At 43.8% G+C, this 20,176-nt stretch overlaps 1 protein-coding gene across 1 annotated transcript in view; it reads right to left on the bottom strand.

Moving 5' to 3' along the window:
• The window catches only part of LOC129708996 (oxysterol-binding protein-related protein 10-like), a 161,227-nt gene that overhangs the window by 7,368 nt on the left and 133,683 nt on the right, over nucleotides 1-20,176 (bottom strand). Inside the window, exons 8-11 of the mRNA XM_055655128.1 lie at nucleotides 19,440-19,938; nucleotides 16,775-16,961; nucleotides 6,355-6,537; nucleotides 1,012-1,165 (exon numbers count right to left, since the gene is read on the bottom strand). Of these exons, the coding sequence (XP_055511103.1) occupies nucleotides 1,012-1,165; nucleotides 6,355-6,537; nucleotides 16,775-16,961; nucleotides 19,440-19,938 (1,023 nt within the window). The remainder of the gene's footprint in view (nucleotides 1-1,011; nucleotides 1,166-6,354; nucleotides 6,538-16,774; nucleotides 16,962-19,439; nucleotides 19,939-20,176) is intronic.

Here is a 20,176-nt window from a genome sequence, read left to right as displayed (position 1 = left end):
ATCATACATATACTCGTGGAAGTGGCCTAATCGCATTGAGCGATGAGGGGCTCAGGTTTACCTGAGCAGTTAATCAAGTGCATCTGAACATCAGTTCTGGTGGCCTTTAAGATTTTACTGAAGTTGTTCACTCCATCCCAGCAGTCAACAATGTTGTGCAATTAGCCTTAAAGGTTTGATTAATCTTCTGCAATGATCTTGATTAATCAAGATGCAAGTACATATTATTTTCCAAACACAACGAAGCTGAATTACTTTATTCCAATTTGTATTGTGTTACGAAATGTGACTGTGGTCCTTTTAAAATTTGTTAACATATGTCAAAATGGCTTCTGAAAGAAAGTATAATCACATAGAAATATTAAAATCTCTTGTGTTTAAGAAGGAACTGCAGATGCTGGAAAATCGAAGGTACACAAAAATGCTGGAGAAATTCAGCGGGTGCAGCAGCATCGATGGGGCGAAGGAAATAGGCAACGTTTTGTGCCGAAACCCTTCTTCAGACGCTCAATGCGATTAAGCCACATTAAAATCTCTTGGGTACACAAAAATGCTGGAGAAACTCAGCGGGTGCTCTCTTGATGGCTTCATTCTTCCAAGCTCAAAAATAAAGACTACACTGGTTCATTCTTTCCCGAGTAAAATTCTGACTTAAAGGCAAGGGCGCTAATTTGACACTTTCATCCATTGCTTCCGTACATTGCATCTTGTGTATTCGCTCCTGTACTTGCTTCTTTAATAGGGGTGTGCTTTGAATAATCTAGGCATTAAACTCGAAAGATTATTATTCCCTAAACGTCTCAACCGTTTCTTTTAACAACCTTCACAAGTCCTGTTTTAAAGAACTTGGCAAAATGCAGCAACAAACAAGAAATACCAAGTTCTAACATAACTTTCTGGAAGCAAATTTGTAATGGGATTAAATACTGGAATTTATATACAGTTGTGGAATATGATTATATTGATGTTTATTCCCATGGTTGGCTGTCAAACTGCAAGGATTTTAATTACCTCTTTTTGAAAATACTTTGGTTTCCAAAGAATGTTTGTCGATGCTCTTTGCCTCTCCTCAACTCTCTGTCGCTCCTCCAGAAGGTGTTTGTTCTCTGTTGCTTCATCAATATTACCCACTTTTAGTGCATTGGTCACTAGCTCCCAAAGACGCCTAAAAGGAAAATCCCAAATCTTATTATCACAGATATTGCCAATAGAAACATTATGTTTTAAATATAATATTTGCTATTATAATGGAAAGACACTCTCATTAATCACAATCTCAATTATGTTGATGTGTGGTGGGTGGCGCGACTCACGTCGCAGCGGCTTCTGCAGTCCGTCTGTTTTTTTTCATTTTTTGTCTCATTTAAATGTAGTTATAGTGGGGGGTTTTTAACTGAGTATGTGTATGGGGCGGGACTTTTAAATCTTTTCCCTGTACGGAGAACCCGACCTTTTCTTTGTCAGGTCTCCGTTGTCGTTGGGGCCTAGCACCGTGGAGCGGCCTCCAACCGGTACGACCTGGGGCTCCAGTCGCGGAGCTGCGGACTTACCCACCATCGCGGAGCTGGCCGAGTTCGGAGCGGGAGGAGCTGTGGTAGCGCGCTGCTGCGGCCCGACCCCGGAGATTCGGAGGCTCCAACCGCAGGTCTGGTGGACAGTAACACCGGGAGCCCGCGGGTCCCTGGTGGGAGACCGCTTTTCGGGGCTTCCGCAACGGCGACTTTTCCCGCCCAAGTTGCGGGGTTGAAAAGTACCTGGAGCAGGGCCTTACATCGCCCGGCGCAGCTTTAACGGCCGTGGGACTTGCTAGCGCCCGCCGGGGGCTCCAACACCAAGACCCGGAGCGTGGCCTTGCATCGCCCGGCGTGGCTTTAATGGCCGCGGGACACTTACCATCGCCCGCCGGGGACTTTGACTTTGACTCTGACATCGGGAGGAGTGCAGGGGAGAGATAAGACTTTGTCTTCCATCACAGTGAGGAGGAGATTCACTGTGATGGATGTTTGTGTAAATTGTGTTGTGTCTTGGTTCTTTTTCTTGTGTGTATGACTGCAGAAACCAAATTTTCGTTTGAACATCAATGAGGTTGAAATGATAACAAATAAATTGTATTGTATTGTATTGTAACATGGAGGAACAACACCCCAGATTCCAATGGTATGAACACTGAATTCTCCAACGTTATGTAAACAATTCCCTCCCCTGTTCCACCCCTCTCCCCTGTGCCCCAGCTGGACGTGCACCCAGTTCTCCCTTCTCCCACACCTTCCCCTTCTACCCATATTCCTTTCTCTGGCTACACATTTCACATCCCTTTTATCCAGCTTTCTCCCAATCTGAAGAAGCGTTCTGATCTAGAAGTTGTGAACTATTATGTTTCAACAGTCCTCTAGCTGGAGAATTCGTTGTGGCAAACACAAAGCATTGGACTGTAGCTGCAAAGATGACATCTACTCCATCAAAACACTGACAGCTGCAAGAACGTGCAACATGACTGCTCAACACAGTATTACACAGGGAATCCTGACAATGTCAATTGAATTAAAGTTCCTTCTTTGCTACTTGCTTCCCGAATTCGGATGAATCACTAGTTGCAATCAGCTGAAATCAATTCATTTTTTTCATACCAAAATTGAAAGTTAAAATGCAGAAAGTTAAATCAGGAATTTTGTGCAAAGATAGTTAATTAATTTATATCAAAATACTTTGACCGCCATTCATGTCTCCCTTAAAATTCCCTTAGAAACGGGAATAGTCCCCGAGGATTGGCGTACTGTTCCATTGTTTAAAAAGGGTTCTAAGAGTAAACCTAGCAATTATAGACCTGTTAGTTTGACTTCAGTGGTGGGCAAATTAATGGAAAAGATACTTAGAGAGTAAACCTAGATAAAAGGGTTGATTAGGAACAGACATGGATTTGTGCCTAGTGTTTTGACTAATCTTCAGTGAAGAGGCTAGGGAAATTTAAGGGTAAAGCAAAATGGATAGGCCTTTAGAGATAAGAATATATAAATGCAGGAATAGCAAGATGGATTCAACAGTGGCTGAATGGGAGAAGCCAGAGGGTAATGGTGGATGGCTGTTTATCGGGTTGGAGGCAGGTGACTAGTGGGGTGCCTCAGGGATCTGTGTTGGGTCCTTTGTTGTTTGTCATGTACATCAATGATCTGGATGAAGGTGTGGTAAATTGGATTAGTAAGTATGCAGATGATACCAAGATAGGGGGGTGTTGTGGATAATGAGAGGATTGGCAGATGTGAGGTTTAATGGCTGAAATGTGATGGAGTTTAATGCTATAAATGTGGTAGGACAAAGGACAAATCAAAATAGGACGTACATGGTAAATGGTAGGGAATTGAAGAATACAGTTGAACAGAGGGATCTGGGTATAACCGTGCATAGTTCCTCGAAGGTGGAATCTCATATAGATAGGGTGGTAAAGAAAGCTTTTGGTATGCTAGCCTTTATAAATCAGAGCATTGAGTATAGAAGCTGGGATGTAATGTTAAAATTGTACAAGGCATTGGTGAGACCAAATCTGGAGTATGGTGTACAATTTTGGTTGCCCAATTATAGGAAGGATGTCAACAAAATAATAGAGTACAGAGGAGATTTACTAGAATGTTGCCTGGGTTTCAACAACTAAGTTACAGAGATAGGTTGAATAAGTTAGGTATTTATTCTCTGGAGCGCAGAAGGTTAAGGGGGGACCTGATAGAGGTCTTTAAAATGATGAGAGGGATAGACAGAGTTGATGTGGACAAGCTTTTCCCTTTGAGAATAGGGAAGATTCAAACAAGAGGACATGACTTCAGAATTAAGGGACAGAAGTTTAGGGGTAATATGAGGGGGAACTTCTTTACGCAGAGAGTGGTGGCGGTGTGGAATGAGCTCCCAGTGGAAGTGGTGGAGGCAGGTTCATTGGTATCATTAAAAATAAATTGGATAGGCATATGGATGAGAAGGGAATGGAGGGTTATGGTATGAGTGCAGGCAGGTGGGACTAAGGGGAAAAAAAAAAAAAAATTTGTTCGGCATGGACTTGTAGGGCCGAGATGGCCTGTTTCCGTGCTGTAATTGTTATATGGTTATATGGTTAAAATGGTGGACTCAGGGCTTAATATAAACCACGTAACAATTTGTGGCACAATATTGTACTGAATAACCCTTAGGCTAATGCTTCGGCAATCGGTAGAATTGAACTGGCAACTTTGAAATAAATTTTATCTATTTTCATTAGATCAATGCTTTTCCAAGTAACAAAGTGGATTTCCAAGTGGATTTTCAGTGGATCAGTTCCTGTGGACTGGAGGGTAGCCAATGTAACTCCATTTTTTAAGAAAGGAATGAGAGAGAAATCATGGAATTATAGACCAGTTAGCCTTACATCGGTAGTGGGGAAGATGCTGGAGTCGATTATTAAAGATGTTATAGCAGCGCATTTGGAAAGCAGTGACGGGATCGGTCAAAGTCAGCAAGGATTTATGAAGGGGAAATCATGCTTGACTAATCCTTTGGCATTTTTTGAGGATGGAACAAGTAGAATGGATAAGGGAGAGCCATTGGATGTGGTGTATCTGGACTTTCAAAAAGCAGTTACAGCAGGCAGTGAAGAAAGCAAATGGCATGTTGGCCTTTATAACAAGAGGAGTCGAGTATACGAGCAAAGTGGTCCTTCTGCAGTTGTACCGGGCCCTAGTGAGACCACACCTGGAGTATTGTGTACAGTTTTGGTCCCCTAATTTGAGGAAGGACATTCTTGCTATTGTGGGAGTGCAGCATAGGTTTACAAGGTTAATTCCTGGGATGGCGGGACTGTCATATGCTGAGAGAATGGAGCGGCTGGGCTTGTACACTCTGGAGTTTAGAAGGATGAGAGGGGATCTTATTGAAACATATAAGATTGTCAAGGGTTTGGACAAGCTAGAGGCAGGAAACATGTTCCCGATGTTGGGGGAGTCCAGAACCAGAGGCCACAGTTTAAGAATAAGGGGTAAGCCATTTAGAACGGAGACGAGGAAACACTTTTTCTCACAGAGAGTTGTGAGTCTGTGGAATTCTCTGCCTCAGAGGGCGGTGGTGGCTGGTTCTCTGGATACATTCAAGAGAGAGCTGGATAGGGCTCTTAAAGATAGCGGAGTCAGGCAGGAATTTGGGGATGATCAGCCATGATCACATTGAATGGCGGTGCTGTCTCGAAGGGCCGAATAGCCTAATCCTGCACCTATTGTCTATTGGTATTGGTATTGGCATGGATAGAGAACTGGTTGGCAGACAGGAAGCAAAGAGTAGGAATTAACAGGTCCTTTTCAGAATGGCAGGCAGTGACTAGTGGGGTGCCGCAAGGCTCGGTGCTGGGACCCCAGTTATTTACAATATATGTAAACGATGTAGACAAAGGAATTAAATGTAACAACTCTAAATTTGCGGATGACACAAAGCTGGGTGGCAGTGTGAGCTGCGAGGAGGATGCTATGAGGCTGCTGGGTGACTTGGACAGGTTGGGTGAGTGGGCAGAACGATGGCAGATGCAGTATAATGTGGATAAATGTGAGGTTATCCACTTTGGTGGTAAGAACAGGAAGGCAGATTATTATCTGAATGGAGTTAGATTAGGAGAAGGGGAGGTGCAACGTGACCTGGGTTTGATTGTACATCAGTCACTGAAAGTAAGCATGCAGGTACAGCAGACAGTGAAGAAAGCTAATGGCATGTTGGCCATTGTGAGAGGAGTTGAGTTTAGGAGCAAGGAGGTCCTACTGCAGTTATACAAGGCCCTAGTGAGACCGCACCGGGCGTATTGTGTGTGATTTTGATCTCTTAATTTGAGTAAGGACATTATTGCTGTTGAGGGAGTGCAGAGTAGGTTCACCAGGTTAATTCCTTGGATGGTGGGACTGACATATGATGAAAGAATGGGTCGACTGAGCTTGTATTCTCTGGGATGACAGGATAGATTCAGGAAAAATGTTCCCTATGCTGTGGGAGTCCAGAACCAGGGGTCACAGCTTAAAAATAAGGGATAAGCCATTTAGGACTGAGATGAGGAATAACTTTTTTCACCCAGAAAGTTGTGAATCTGTGGAGTTCTCTGCCACAGAAGGCAGTGGAGGCCAATTCTGGATGTTTTCAAGGGAGTAGATTTAGCTGTTAGGGCTAACGGAATCAAGGGATACGGGGTACTGATTTTGGATGATCATATTGAATGACGGCGCTGGCTCATAGTGCCGAATGGCCTACACCTGGACCTATTTTCTATGTCTATGTTTCTAAGACCAAAAAAAAATTCTTAATTTTAATATCTGAAAAATTACATATAATTCAACAAAATATAAATGTTCAAATGCCACAGACCTTGATTCCAGCAATCCTTGCTTTTTGATGGGTCGTATTCTTTTTCTTATTACAGGCAGTTTGGTCGTATCAATCACTTTTGTTTCACCGTTGCTATATGTGAATTCAAGAGTTCCGTTCCATTCCCCCTGTGCCTTGCACACAATTGTGTTTGTAGGATTATGCTTTACCTCAGCCGTAACTCTACAGGGACAAAAATATGTCAACAAAAGGGTGAAATAAATAGAAGGGAATTCAATTATTGATCTACATCCCCAGTAAACACAATGAATAGCTTTAAATGTAAAACTTTATTCTCGTGTTTAAATCCCATCCTGCTCTTGCTGTATTTCTCTTACAGTCAAATATACCACCTCCACCTCTCGTCTCTGAACATCTTGAAACTGGCCTGCATGTGGATCCACATCCTTGATGTCAATGTTCACCACATACAACATGTTGCTGTTTACTTAAACAAGCAAACTTGTTCAGAACTCCCACCAACACCTCTCAGCTGTTATTAAGTGTACAGTGCCAATTTAAGAGGTATTTATATAAGCACATGGATATGTGGTGAATGAAGGCGGAGTATTGAAGTAGGCATTTCATTGTTCCGTTTCGGTACGTATGATAATCAAACACTCTTAACTCTTGGATCATGTTGAGACAGGGGAGATTAGTTTATCTTGGCATCATGTCAATCCCTTCAAGATGGTGGCGGCAGGCGGAGGAAAAGAACGATGTTGGTGAGCAGGCAGGGGGCTCAATCTCCTGCGCCCTCCGAGGTGCTCGAGGTCACCTGCGGGAGGCACCCCAGCGCACAGAGGCTGAGCGATAGCCATTGAAGCCCATGTCGAGGAGGCGTCGGAGTGGGTGAAGTGGGCCGTTGGAGGACCTGATGTAGCCAGGGGCTCGATTGGATCGGACGTTGCTCCAAGTGGCCCAGCACATGGCACGGATGTGGCCTGCAGCGTCACAGAACGGTGGAGCAGTGGTGGAGGGCAATGACACATCATTTGGCCAGGCTGATCTCTGCAACTCTGACCCAGTGGCAGGCAATGCCAGGACAATGGGTCGATATGGCCAAGTTTATACTCTAACATTTTTTTCAAATTTGGGACTTGAAGGGTACAAGTTGTCGCCTATACCTTGGCGACTCTTGTGGACTGACTACTATACTCTTATACTTAACATTATTGCACCTGATGTGTAGAAGGGTTATCACTGAACTTAACGCTAAAAAATGTCATTGTACTTAGGTCAAATGTCATTGTACTCGGCAAGAACAGCCGATGCCTGCAGATTCACCAGACCCGGATGAAGTGTTTGGAGGGACAGGGAGTGTCACAACGTACAGGTATTTTACCTGGTGAGATGCAGGAGGAGCCGGGCCCGGAATCACCCCATAGAGCCCGAAGCCTCCAAGTGGCGCAACTAGTCCCACGGAACAGTTCTCCGGAGAAGGTTCGAGTCAAATGGCCTCAAGCCTGCAAGACGGCAGTCTGGCATCAGTTTGACGAGGACGTCGAAGATGGCCAAGTATGAAGAGCTGGTCATAGACTGCCGCAAGCAGGGCTGGAAGACAAGGTGCATGCCCATCGAGGTTGGCTGCAGAGGTTTTGCAGGGCAATCGCTCTACAAAGCCTTGAGTGCACTAGGCATCAACGGAGTGGCGAGGAGAAGGGCCATCAAGAACACCACAAAGGCAGCAGAGAAGGCCTCGAGATGGCTCTGTATCAGGAGAGGAGGTCCATGGGGAGGAGCGAATGCCACCTGAACACAAGTCGTGGTCTGATCAACCACGGCTGGGTCGCCTGGGTGAGGGTGTCTGATGTTGAAAGACCCGAAACACCCAATAACCCCAGGTTACGTCATTGATGATGTGTTCAGGAGCATCTATCGATGTATTTGTATCAATCAACAGGTGCGTATGAGAAAATGAACCATTGATGTTCAGCAGAGACATTGTGGACCGAAGGGCTTTTTCCTATGCTGTACTGTTATATATTCTATAATCAATGTACAGTTTGAGATTACTTTATGCAATCATATTCTAAAGTGGAATATTTTGCCACAATGATAAACTAATCCCATCTGTCCACACAACAACTAATATTTCCAGCTTGTGTTATAATAGATTATAATTTTAATTGAATTGTTTCTCTAAATTAACAGTTAGCATTAAAGTTACATCAAGAAGATTCAGAATATGATCATTAGAGTACACAAATAACTGTTTATATATTGTCAATGAGTTCTGCAAGAATTTCAATATTCAATCATGGACCATGAATTCAAAATAAAATTTATGATCTATAAGAGAGATTTCACGCAAGAGAAATCAGTTTGTAGCAAAATCATTTATGCCTTAATATAACATAAATTAAATATTCCAGAACATTTTTAGGAAAGGGTTTGTTACTTTAATGAAGGCATAGCGACGGTTAATCTGGTTTTTAATAACCCTCTATAATTACAATCCCAAAATAATGATCAGGTATTTTTAGAACATTAATTTGCTCTATGTACAAATTGTTTTTTAGCTTTAAGGTCATATCATAGAGGAATATGTATCTAGATTTGCACTAACGAGCTTGACAGTGAATGGCAAGGGTTATTTGATTTGCAACCTTCAATCTAAGCTTGACACGGACCCCGCTGGTAACAATCTGCAGATAATGGAAACACAAGAGACAGCAGATGCTGGAATATGGAGCAACAAAGAAACTGCTGCAGAAACTCAGCAGGTCATGCAACACCTATTGGGGAGTGGGGGACAGGAAATGTTGACATTTTGGGCCGAGACCCTTCATCGGAACTCAGAGTGGAAAGGGCAGATTGCCAGTGTAAAGCGGTGATAGCGAGACTAGAATCAAGTGATTGGTGGATCGAGGAGGGGTAAAGAATCACAGGCAGATGGAGCAAGGTCAGAGAGGAGTGAGGTAGTGGCTGAGGAGATGATGGATGGAGGTAGACAAAAAAAGCAGACAATGCAGATGGGGTGGGGTCAATGGTGGAATGGCTACTTTATTAACAGTCTGCTTTTAACATAATCTGAATTTTAACATTACTCAAATTGTAAATTGCTGGCAAATCTACAAATTTAAAAATGTAATCATGTGCAAAAAATAAATGCTTTATGATTTAGACCTGTATGATGATGTTGAGATCCAATATGACATTGCCGATTGGCACTTTCATGTCATGTTACTTAGTAATAAATAACCCTTTTGTTTTGTTTTGTTTTGTTCATTGTCATGTGTATCGAGGTACAGTGAATAGCTTTTTATTGCAACGTTTCGGGCCGAAAACCATCGGGGGCGGGGGTGGGTGGGGACAAGGGAAAAGAGGAAGCCAGAAGGCTGGGGGATGGGAGGAGACAGCAGGGGGGCTGAGAGGGGAGGAGACATGGAGTGGGAGAATTCACAGTGACTCCCCAAACGGAATATGACTCTCCAATTTCCAGTGCTGCTCGCTGTGGCCATACAGGAGAGAGATAAAGGGAGTTGAAATGAACATTTATTGCAACCGATAAAGATCGCCCAACCTCCGCTTGGTCTCACCGTATAAGGTAGACATCTAGAGCAGGGACTCCATGAGGTTGAAGAGGCAGGTAATGGAAATAATAAAGGGATAATGCATCTTTATTTATGGGCGCCTTTCAAGAAGTCTCATGGAGGGACACCTTACAAAAATTTAGCAAGTGTGGGTCAGAGGAAAAACATGTAAGCGGAATGAAATAGGGGGAATGCGGGGTGGGGAGAGAGACATGACTATGGAAGAGACCCACGGGCCTCATTTAAGGGGAACCCCCGTTCCCAGAATTCAGATTCAAACGCCTCATCCGTAATATGAGGAGGAATTAATGTACAGAAGCAGGGTGGGAAGAAGTGTAAGATAGCCATGGGAGGAGGGGGACGTGGGGCTAAGAATAGGCAGAGGTGAAGAGGTGGGTCTTGAGGCGGGATGGAGTTAGGAAGAGATGCGGATGAATCAGTTGTGGGGGGGAGGAGGTGGCACCAAAGCAGAGCCTGGGAGCTGCCCTGGAGAAGGATTGCTCTGTAACCCCAAAAACTGCGGAGGTGTCGACTTGTGTGGATGAAGAGAGGAGACTATATATGATTGTATTGAGTCATTCACAGTGTACAGATCTGATAAAGGGACCGTGAGGGTTGGTAGTCTGGGGAGAGGACGTCAGTGATTTTATATGGGGCCTTTCAAGAGGGGACACCTTACAGATGCAAGTAGAGGAGGGCTTTGTAGGACTGAGGAATTTAAAGACAGGATTTTGTAGGTGATCCGGGGGGAGATGGGAAGCCAGTTAAGGCGGGACTGGAAGATGCGGATTGTTTTGAGCCTGGGAGCTGCCCTGGAGGCTCTGACTGCGGAGGTTGACTTGTGCCAGCTGATTTGGTGTGGACCGTGATGAGTCGGGCGGCTGCGTGGGGGGGGGGGGGAGGCTGGAGGGCTTTGTTGAGGACCAGGATTTTGTAGATGGAGATGGGAAGCTTAGGACCGCTCTCTGCCAGGATTTGTTGATATGAGATGGTTCAGTTCCCTGATAACAGTTGATAGGAAAGTCCCATAACGTGGGAAAGTCCACTCGACCACTAGACACAAGGAACTACATATGCTGCTTTACAAAAAAAGGCGCATAGCGTTGGAGTAACTCAGCAGGTCATGCAATATCTCTGGAGACCATGGACAGTTGATGTCTCGGGTCAGGACCCTTCAAGTAGCTTTTGCATGTCCTCTAGAGATGTTGCCTGGGTCGCTGAGTTACTCCAGCATTTTGTGAATGTTTTTCAACGATGCACATGCAGATAACGAGCTTTATGCTGTGGAAAATCTTGATGTGAGCCACAACCACCATCCTCCCTCCCCCGCAATCAGGGGTTAATGTGCAGGGATTCCTGGTCAACGCAGACTCGGTGGGCCAAAGGGCCTGTTTCGATGCTGCATCTCTAAAGGAAACCTTCAAGGTCAGGAGAGGAGTGGCAGGTGAAGGAGCGAGTGTGGGGGATTGGCTGCAGATGTTAAAGCCTTGGTGAGTAAAGTGTGAGTCTTTGGCTCAAGAGTTTTTGGCAAGGAGGCTGAGGCAAGGAGACTACACTTGATTGAAATTTGGGATTTTTGATTTTTTTTTTCTCCACTGAAGAAATGGCAGGCATGTTGGTACAGTGTGTTTCCTGCAGGATGGGGGAAGTCGGGAACACCGCTGGTGCTTCTGGAAACTAAACCTGCAGAAATTGTGTCCAGGTGCAGCTCCTGAATGAACATTTTGGGGAAGTGGAGCAGCAGTTGGATGACCTCCAGGCCAAACAGGAAAACGAGTTTCCTGGACAAGACTTTCAGTGAGGTTGTCACGCCAAGGATACAGGAAGAGCGAAGGTGGGTGACTGTGAGAAAGAAGAGTAAACGTGAAGTGCAGGAGAACCCGGTGGCTGTACCTAATGGAAACAGCTCTTGGGAGCTGTTGGGGCGGACAACGCTTCCAGTCCGAGCGGTGGACAGGTCGGCGGCTCCAATCCTAGCAATGAGACACGACCTGCGAGACCGACGTCGGGCAGAGCCATAGTGGTGGGTGACTCCATTGTCCTAGGTGTGGACAGGAGATTCTGTAGTGGCAGGCGAGATTTGAGGATGGAGTGTTGTCTCCTGATGTCAGGATTCAAGATGTCTCGGACCGACTTCAGAACATCCTCGAGAGTGAAGGTGAGCAGCCGGAGGTAGTTGTGTATGTGGGCACAAATGACGTCAAGAAGCAGAGGAAGGAGGTTCTCCAATGTGAGTTTATAGAGTTCGGAAGAAGGCTGAAAAGTAGGACTTCTAGGGTGGTTATCTCTGGATTGCTTCCTGTACCTCGTGCTGGCGAGGGCAGGAAAAGGGAGATAAAGGATCTAAATGTGTGGCTGGGAGGCTGGTGCACGGAGCAGGGATTTAGATTTATAGACCACTGGGACCTCTTCTGGGGTCGGGGTGACCTGCACCAAAGGGGCTGGTTACACCTTAACTGGAGGGGGACCAACATTCTGGCTGCCACGTTTGCTAATGCGACAGTGATAGGTTCAAACTAAATAGCGAGGAGGGGTTGACAAATTAGGAGTATAAGGATGGAGTTAAAGGGGAAAAGAGTGCAGGAAAAGGTACGAAATACACCCGAATTAATGGGACGGGAAGTTCAAGAAGGGATAAGACAGTAAGGTCAGGTGAAAGAGGAACTGGTGTGAGAGGGGAGGTGAATACCGAATTAAAAGTGTTAGATATTGAATGCACCAAGTATAAGAAATAAACTGGATGAGCTTGAGACTCAATTAGAAATTGGTGAGTATGATGCTGTGGGAATTACAGAGACATGGCTGCAACAGGATCAGAGGTGGGAACGGAATATTCAGGGGTATACGTCCTATCAAAAAGACAGACAGGTGGGCAGAGGGGGTGGGGTGGCTCTGTTGGTAAGGAATGAAATTCAGTCCCTTGCGAGGGGCGACATAGTCAGAAGATGTAGAGTAATTGTGGATAGAACTGAGGAAATGTAAGGGTAAAAATACCCTAATGGGAGATATCTACAGGCCCCCAAACAGTAGCCTGGATGTACTGTAGGATGCAGGTTGCATCAGGAGTTAAAATTAGCATGTAATAAAGGTAATGCTATGGTGGTTATGGGAGAGGTGGACTGGGAAAATCAGGTTGATACTGGACCCCAATAAAGGGAGTTTGTAGAGTGCCTCCGAGATTAATTCTTACAGCAGCTTGTACTGGAGCCTAACAGGGAGCAGGCAATTCTGGATTTGGTGTTATGTAATGAACCGGATTTGATAAGGGTACTCAAGCTAAAGGAACCATTAGGAGGTAGTGATGTTTTAATCTGCAATTTGAGAGGGAGAAGGTAAAATCGGAAGTGACAGTATTCCAGTTGAACAAAGGGGACTATGGAGGCGTGAGGGAGGAGCTGGCCAAAGTTGACTGGAAAAGGACGACGGTGGAACAGCAACGGCAGTTATTTCTGGGAATTATCCAGAAGATGCAGGATTATTTCATTCCATAGAGGAAGAAAGATTCTAAGGGGGGTAAGAGGCGACCGTGGCTGACAAGCGAAGTCAAGGTAGTATAAATAATAAAGAGACGGTGTATAATATAGCAAGGATGAGCGGGAATCCAGAGGATTGGGTAACTTTTAAAGAACAACAGAAAGTAACTAAAAAGGCAATAGGGGGAGAAAAGTTGAAGTACGAAGGTAAGCTATCCAAGAATATAAAGGAGGATAGTAAAAGCTTCTTTAGGTATGTGACGAGGGAAAAATTAGTTAAAGCAAATTTGCGTCCTTTGAAGACAGAAACAGATGAATTTATTATGGGGAACAAGGAAATAGCAAACGAGTTGAACAGCAACTTTGTTTGTGTCTTCCTTAGTGAAGCCAACCAATCCCCCAGTTGTACTAGGGGACAGAGGACCTGGGGTTATTGAGGAAGTTCACATTAGTTAGGAAATGGTGTTGGGTAGACTGATGAGACTGAATAGACAATAAACAATAGACAATAGGTGCAGGAGTAGGCCATTCAGTCGTTCGAGCCAATGTGATCATGGCTGATCATCCCCAATCAGTACCCCGTTCCTGCCTTCTCCCCATATCCCCTGATTCTGCTATTTTTAAGAGCCCTATCTAGCTCTCTCTTGAAAGCATCCAGAGAACCTGCCTCCACCACCCTGTGAGGCAGAGAATTCCACAAACTCGCCATTCTCTGTGAGAAAAAGTGTTTCCTCGTCTCCGTTCTAAATGGCTTACTGCTTATTCTTAAACTGTGGCCCCTGGTTCTGGACTGCCCCAACATCGGGAACATGTTTCCTGCCTCTAGCATGTCCAAATCCTTAACAATCTTCTATGTTTCAATGAGATCTCCTCTCATCCTTCTAAACTCCAGAGTGCACAAGCCCAGCTGCTCTATTCTCTCAGCATATGACAGCCCTCCATCCCGGGACTGATGAAGGCTGATAAATCCCCAGGGCCTGATGGTGGGGAAGATGCTGGAGTCGATTATCAAAGATGTAATAGCGATGCATTTGGATAGCAGTAACAGGATCAGTATGGATTTGTGAAAGGGAAATCATGCTTGACAAATTCTGGAATTTTGGGAATTTTTCTGGATTCTGAACAAATTCTGGAATATATTCTGGAATTTTTTGAGGATGCAACAAGTAAAATTGACAAGGGAGAGCCAGTTGATGTAGTGTACCTGGACTTTCAGAAAGCCTTTGATAAGGTCCCACACAGGACATTAGTGGGCAAAATTAGAGCATATGGTATTGGGGGCAGGGTGCTGACATGGATAAAAAATTGGTTGGCAGACAGAAACAAAGAGTAAGGATTAACGGGTCCCATTCAGAATGGCAGGCAGTGACTAGTGGGGTGCCGCAAGGCTTGGTGCTGGAACTGCAGTTATTTACAATATACATCTATGATTTAGAAGTAAAGAAGGGTGTCGACCCAAAGCGTTGCCTATTTCCTTCCCTCCATAGATGCTGCCTCACCCGCTGAGTTTCTTCAGCATTTTTGTCTACCTAAGAAGTAATTAAAAGTAACAATAGCAAATTTGCAGATGACACAAAGCTGGGTGGAAGAGTGAACTGTGAAGAGGATGCTATGAGGATGCAGGGTCAATTTTTGGACAGGTTGGGTGAGTGGGCAGATGCATGCCAGATGCAGTACAATCTGGCTAAATGTGAGGTTATCCATTTTGGTGGCAAGAATGGGAAGGCAGATTATTATCTGAATGGTGTCAAGTTAGGAAAAGGGGAAGTACAACAAGACCTGGGTGTCCTTGTTCATCAGCCACTGAAAGTAATAATGCAGGTACAACAGACAGTGAAGAAAGCTAATGTTGGCCTTCATAACGAGAGGAGTTGAGTATAGGAGCAAAGAGGTCCGTCTAAAGTTGTTCATGGTCCTGGTGAGACCTCACCTGGAGTATTGTGTGTAGCTTTGGTCTCCTAATTTGAGGATGGATATTCTTGCTATTGAGGGAGTGCAGCGTAGGTTCACAAGGTTAATTCTTGGGATTGCAGGACTGTCATATGATGAAAGAATGGAGCAAATGGACCTGTATTCATTCAAATTTAGAAGGATGAGAGGGAATCTTATAGGAACATATAAAATTATTAAGGGATTGGACATGCTAGATGGAGGAAACATGTTCCCGATGTTGGTGGAGTCTCGAACCAGAGGCCACAGTTTAATAATAAAGGGTAGGCCATTTGGAACTGAAATGAGGAAAACCGTTTTCACAGTTGTGAATTTGTGGAATTCTCTGTCTCAGATGGCAGTGGAGGCCGATTCATTGGATGCATTCAAGAGAGTTAGATAGAGCTCTTAGGGCTAGAGGAATCGAGGGGTATGGGTAGAAGGCAGGAACGGGGTACTGATTGTGATGATCAGCCATGATCCCACTGAATGGCGGTGCTGGCTCGAAGGGCCGAATGGCCTACTCCTGCACCTATTGTCTACGTATCTATGTAAACTAAAAATGTGTTCTTAATTTGTTTTAGCTAATGTCTATATACCCATTTATATAGTTGGTTTCTTTTTTCTTACTGCCATTTAATTGCCTAATTTATCCAACTTGTCTCACCTGCCTTTTGCAGATTAAATCTTGAGATAAAGTTGGAAATCAAATAATCCAACTAACATTTAACATATTACCCATTATAGCTTTCTATGGCCATGGTTGTTTTGATTAGTGAAAACAGAAAAATTTCCAAACACAAAACGATCAAAGGAAAATGAAGTGATGGCAAAAGACCCTTAAAGGGCCTGTCCCACTTGGCGATTTTGCCGGCGTCATGTCAGTGTCGCCAAAAGATTTTGAATTTTTCAAAATCCAGCGGCTACAAAAAAAATGTTGTGACACTTGAAAAAACACCGCGCGTCATACGTCATCACGCCGCGTATTTTTCAGTCACATGTTACGTCAGTCAATGGTGCCGGCAGTTGCTGAAAAAAATCGATTTTCATTGACTTGAATTGACGCTCACATTTACTACGAAAAGTCACACTTGTCACAAAAGTACTATGTTGCTCGAAGGTTCCCAGGAAGAACTCTCATAACATGAAATAACGCCTGCTTACATTTCAGCAGGTTATGGATAATCAATCTCCTCGGAAGGCAGTGGAGGCCAATTGTCTGGATGCTTTCAAGAGAGAGTTAGATAGAGCTCTTAAAGATAATGGAGTCAAGGGATAAGGCAGGAACGGGGTGCTGATTGTGGATGATCAGCCATGATCACAGTGAATGGCGGTGCTGACTCAAAGGGCAGAATGGCCAACTCCTGCACCTAATGTCTATTAACAAAATAAGCTGACTTTATGCATTACAAAGTCAGATTTTTCTACAACCAGGTGCACATTTCACAGCAGTACCAATACATAAAATTATTTATAAATTACCTGTGGACCTTTCCTCCATAGAAAGGTTTGGTATGGAATGTGACAGCAGCAGAATATCCCGATTTGGTACAGTGTATATTAACTTTACCTCCCAGTTCTACCCAGGGAACAGTCAGTATGGAACGTGCATAGGCACAAGGCAGTGTAAAAACATATTCCTCGTCATGTTCTCCAAGGAAAAGGACACCTGTAAAAGATGGGAAGGCACTGAAAATTGAAATCTGACAGAATGCAAAGTAGAACAAGTGAATATCAGAAGAAGAATTTTGTGGGAGAGAAAATGAAAGAGCAATATTACAAATAAAGTGATCTTTCTTTTCCGTATACTCTTGTTCCTGCACATTTTATATTGAAAACAGAGGACAATGTAGAATTAAATGTCTGCAACAAATATTTGAAGAACAGTTTGTTTTACATTCGGTTCTGATGCCATTACTTTCTCCATGTTCTTGTTTGATCGGACAGTTAATTAGGTTGAAGATGCTACAAAACCATACAGTGGATATGTTTCAGTACCAAGTAGTAGTCCATGAGTAAAATGTTCCACAGAAACAATTTTATCTATCTGTTTGTAGCTGGAATCAGTTGCATGTATCCAACGCAAAATGATTACACACAAGCCAAATCAGAAAAATCCAAATCCAAAAAATATAACGTTAGTATGACCGCACATGAATCATTAAGTAATTTATTGCCATGAAATTTGTGAAACTCAAAGTGAATAAATTCCCAGGACCTTATCACCTGCATCCCAAGATTTTAAAAGAGGCAAGACCAAGTGGGACCCATTGGGTCCCTGTCACATGGGAGGGCTAGTCTCCAAACGCAATATTCCACCACTCGCTCGTAGCCCCAACTGTGAAGGCACGGCTCATTACCCCTCATCCCCAACACTCCCTCCCCTCATCTTCACCCTCCCTCTTCTCTCCCCTCTCCTCCTCCACTCCCTTCCTCACCTCTCCCTCCCTCTCCTTTCCCCTACCCTCAGTCACTCCCTCTCTCCCTCTATCTCCCTGCACCCCCACTCCTCACCTCTCCCCTATCCCACTCTGCCCCACTAAACACAATGTTTAAATAACATTTCTCTTCCTCCCCTCCCCCACTCCCTTCCTCTCCTTAAAACAATGTTACAAATTTCTCATTGCACTGGGAGTAACACTGCTGACGGCCAGTTTATGTAAATGGGATCCCATTGTGACTTTATAGCTGCTAACTGCCACTGCAGATGAAATACATTTTTTTCAAAGTGGGATTTTCTATAGTTTTAAATGTGAATAACTTGTAAAATATACCATCAATCTGAACAAAACTTGATACACGACACGACAGTCCAATTGTAAGTAAGGTGGTGCAACAATTGTAGCGGTATCGTGTACCGTTTTGGTGTCGTTCCAGGCACATGGGCAGACATCCACACACACAGACAGGCACACAGACACACACGCATAGAAACAAACAAGATGAGTTTTCGTAATATATAGATAGCAAAGCATAGTGTGCACACCTGATTAGTTTAGTTTAGTTTAGTTCAGTTTGGTTTAGTTAGTTTTTGTTTAGTTTGGTTTGGTTTAGAGATACAGCTCGGAAACAGGCCCTTCGGACCACCGAGTTCGCGCTAACCAGCAATCCCCATACCCTAAAGTCATCCTACACACACTTGGGACAATTTACAATCTTTAATAAAGCCAATCAACCTACAAACTTGTACGTCATTGGAATGTGGCGCAGCTTGTCACCTTTCTAAATTTCATGGACTCTGGCACTGAAAGACAGCACAGTAATCCTCTCATTTAAGAAAAGGGGAAGAGAAACCATGGACCTACAGACCAATTAGCTTAACACCTAAAAGGGAATATGCTGGAAGGAAGTGCTACTTGGTTGCTTAGAAAATGGGTGGTCAACTTACATTTGAAAATGGAAAACCATGTCTAACAAAACTGTTAAGGGTTATTGTAACAAACACAATAGATAACGCCAAACTATTGGATGTACTCTATTTTGACTTTCAGAATGCCTTCATAAGGTGCCGCACAAGAGATTATTGAACAAAATCTAAGTACAGGGATTGGAGGCCTTGATTGAAAATTGATTAACAGACAGAAAATAGCATGCAAGAAGCTATGACCAGTAGGGTATTGTTCACATATCCTCGTCAATGATTGAAATGAAGGGACCAAGCGTAATATAATCAAGTTTGTTTATGATTCACAGCTGGGTGGCAGGGGAAGATCTGAGGAGGATGCAGAGAGTCTTCACTAGGGAGTGGCGTTCATAACAGAAGGGGCATAGTGTGGACAAATGTGAGGTAATCCACTATGCCAGAGATAGGATGAAATCAGGAAGGTGGTAGAGGCAGGTATTCTCATAACATGTGGATGTGCACTTCAATCATCATGAAATAGGAGGCTGCGTACCAGGGTTTGGTAAATAGGATTAGTGTAGCAAGGTTCTTAATCGTCAGCATTAGCAAGGTGGGCTGAAGGGCCTGCTTCTGTGCTGATGACAATCTGACATAAATATCGAATTTGGATCGGCACCGAATGAAAATTACATCCGGAAATTTGATTGTAAGTAGCCAATAATAACTCATTATTGTAGCTATTTGCAATCCACCACGACACATTAGAGTTAGATCTAAATTGATTCATTTCAAAACTCTTCTTACCTTCCCCTGCCATCGTGACCCCGATGGACATCCCCATAAATTTGCTCTTGGTCCACACATGTGCATTTACACACATTTTTCTTTCCTTGCATTCGCAGTAAAAACCCGAAACTGGTGGATGATGGGACACTTGTTCTGCTGTAAATCTCACATTGTAGATTTCAGTAGAGTCCTTGCAAGTCTCAAAGGCCTGATGGATCTTGGACTGGTCCTTGGCAATGGTTAAAGTGCTATTGACTCCACTGGCTTTTACTTTATTTTTAGGCACATTCCAGGAACAGTGGAAAGTTTCTCCAATGATTGGATTATAGGGTTTTTTTGCCACTGCCCCCTTTCGGCCCTCGTGGAATGCAGTCAGGTAATATTCCACAAAGCAAATAATCCTTTCTTCAGCTGTGGTACCTGACGTGATCGACACAAACATGTCTGCATGGGCCATGAAGTTTGCATACATTTCCAGCAATGATCTCTTTTCTAAAATAAATGTTGGAAGCACCACCTATGTTCAGAAAAAAGAAAGAAAATATTTTAGTGCATTTCAAAACGTTGGCCTTAAAGACTTCCTGAACATGAATTTGACATAACGACATAATTTGAAGTAGCTTTCTTTATCCTGGAACTAGTCAATATGTTACAATGGATGTTTTGACTGGGAAATTCACGACAAGTCTATTTGAAAGATATCTCAGGACTTGTGACACTGAACATGATGAAAAATGGCAAAGTACAAAGCAACA

This window comes from Leucoraja erinacea, chromosome 2, assembly GCF_028641065.1.
Source record: "Leucoraja erinacea ecotype New England chromosome 2, Leri_hhj_1, whole genome shotgun sequence".
Classification (NCBI taxonomy): Eukaryota; Metazoa; Chordata; class Chondrichthyes; order Rajiformes; family Rajidae; genus Leucoraja; species Leucoraja erinaceus.
Note: the sequence above shows the minus strand (reverse complement) of the source record. Positions and strands in the feature narration are given on the sequence as shown.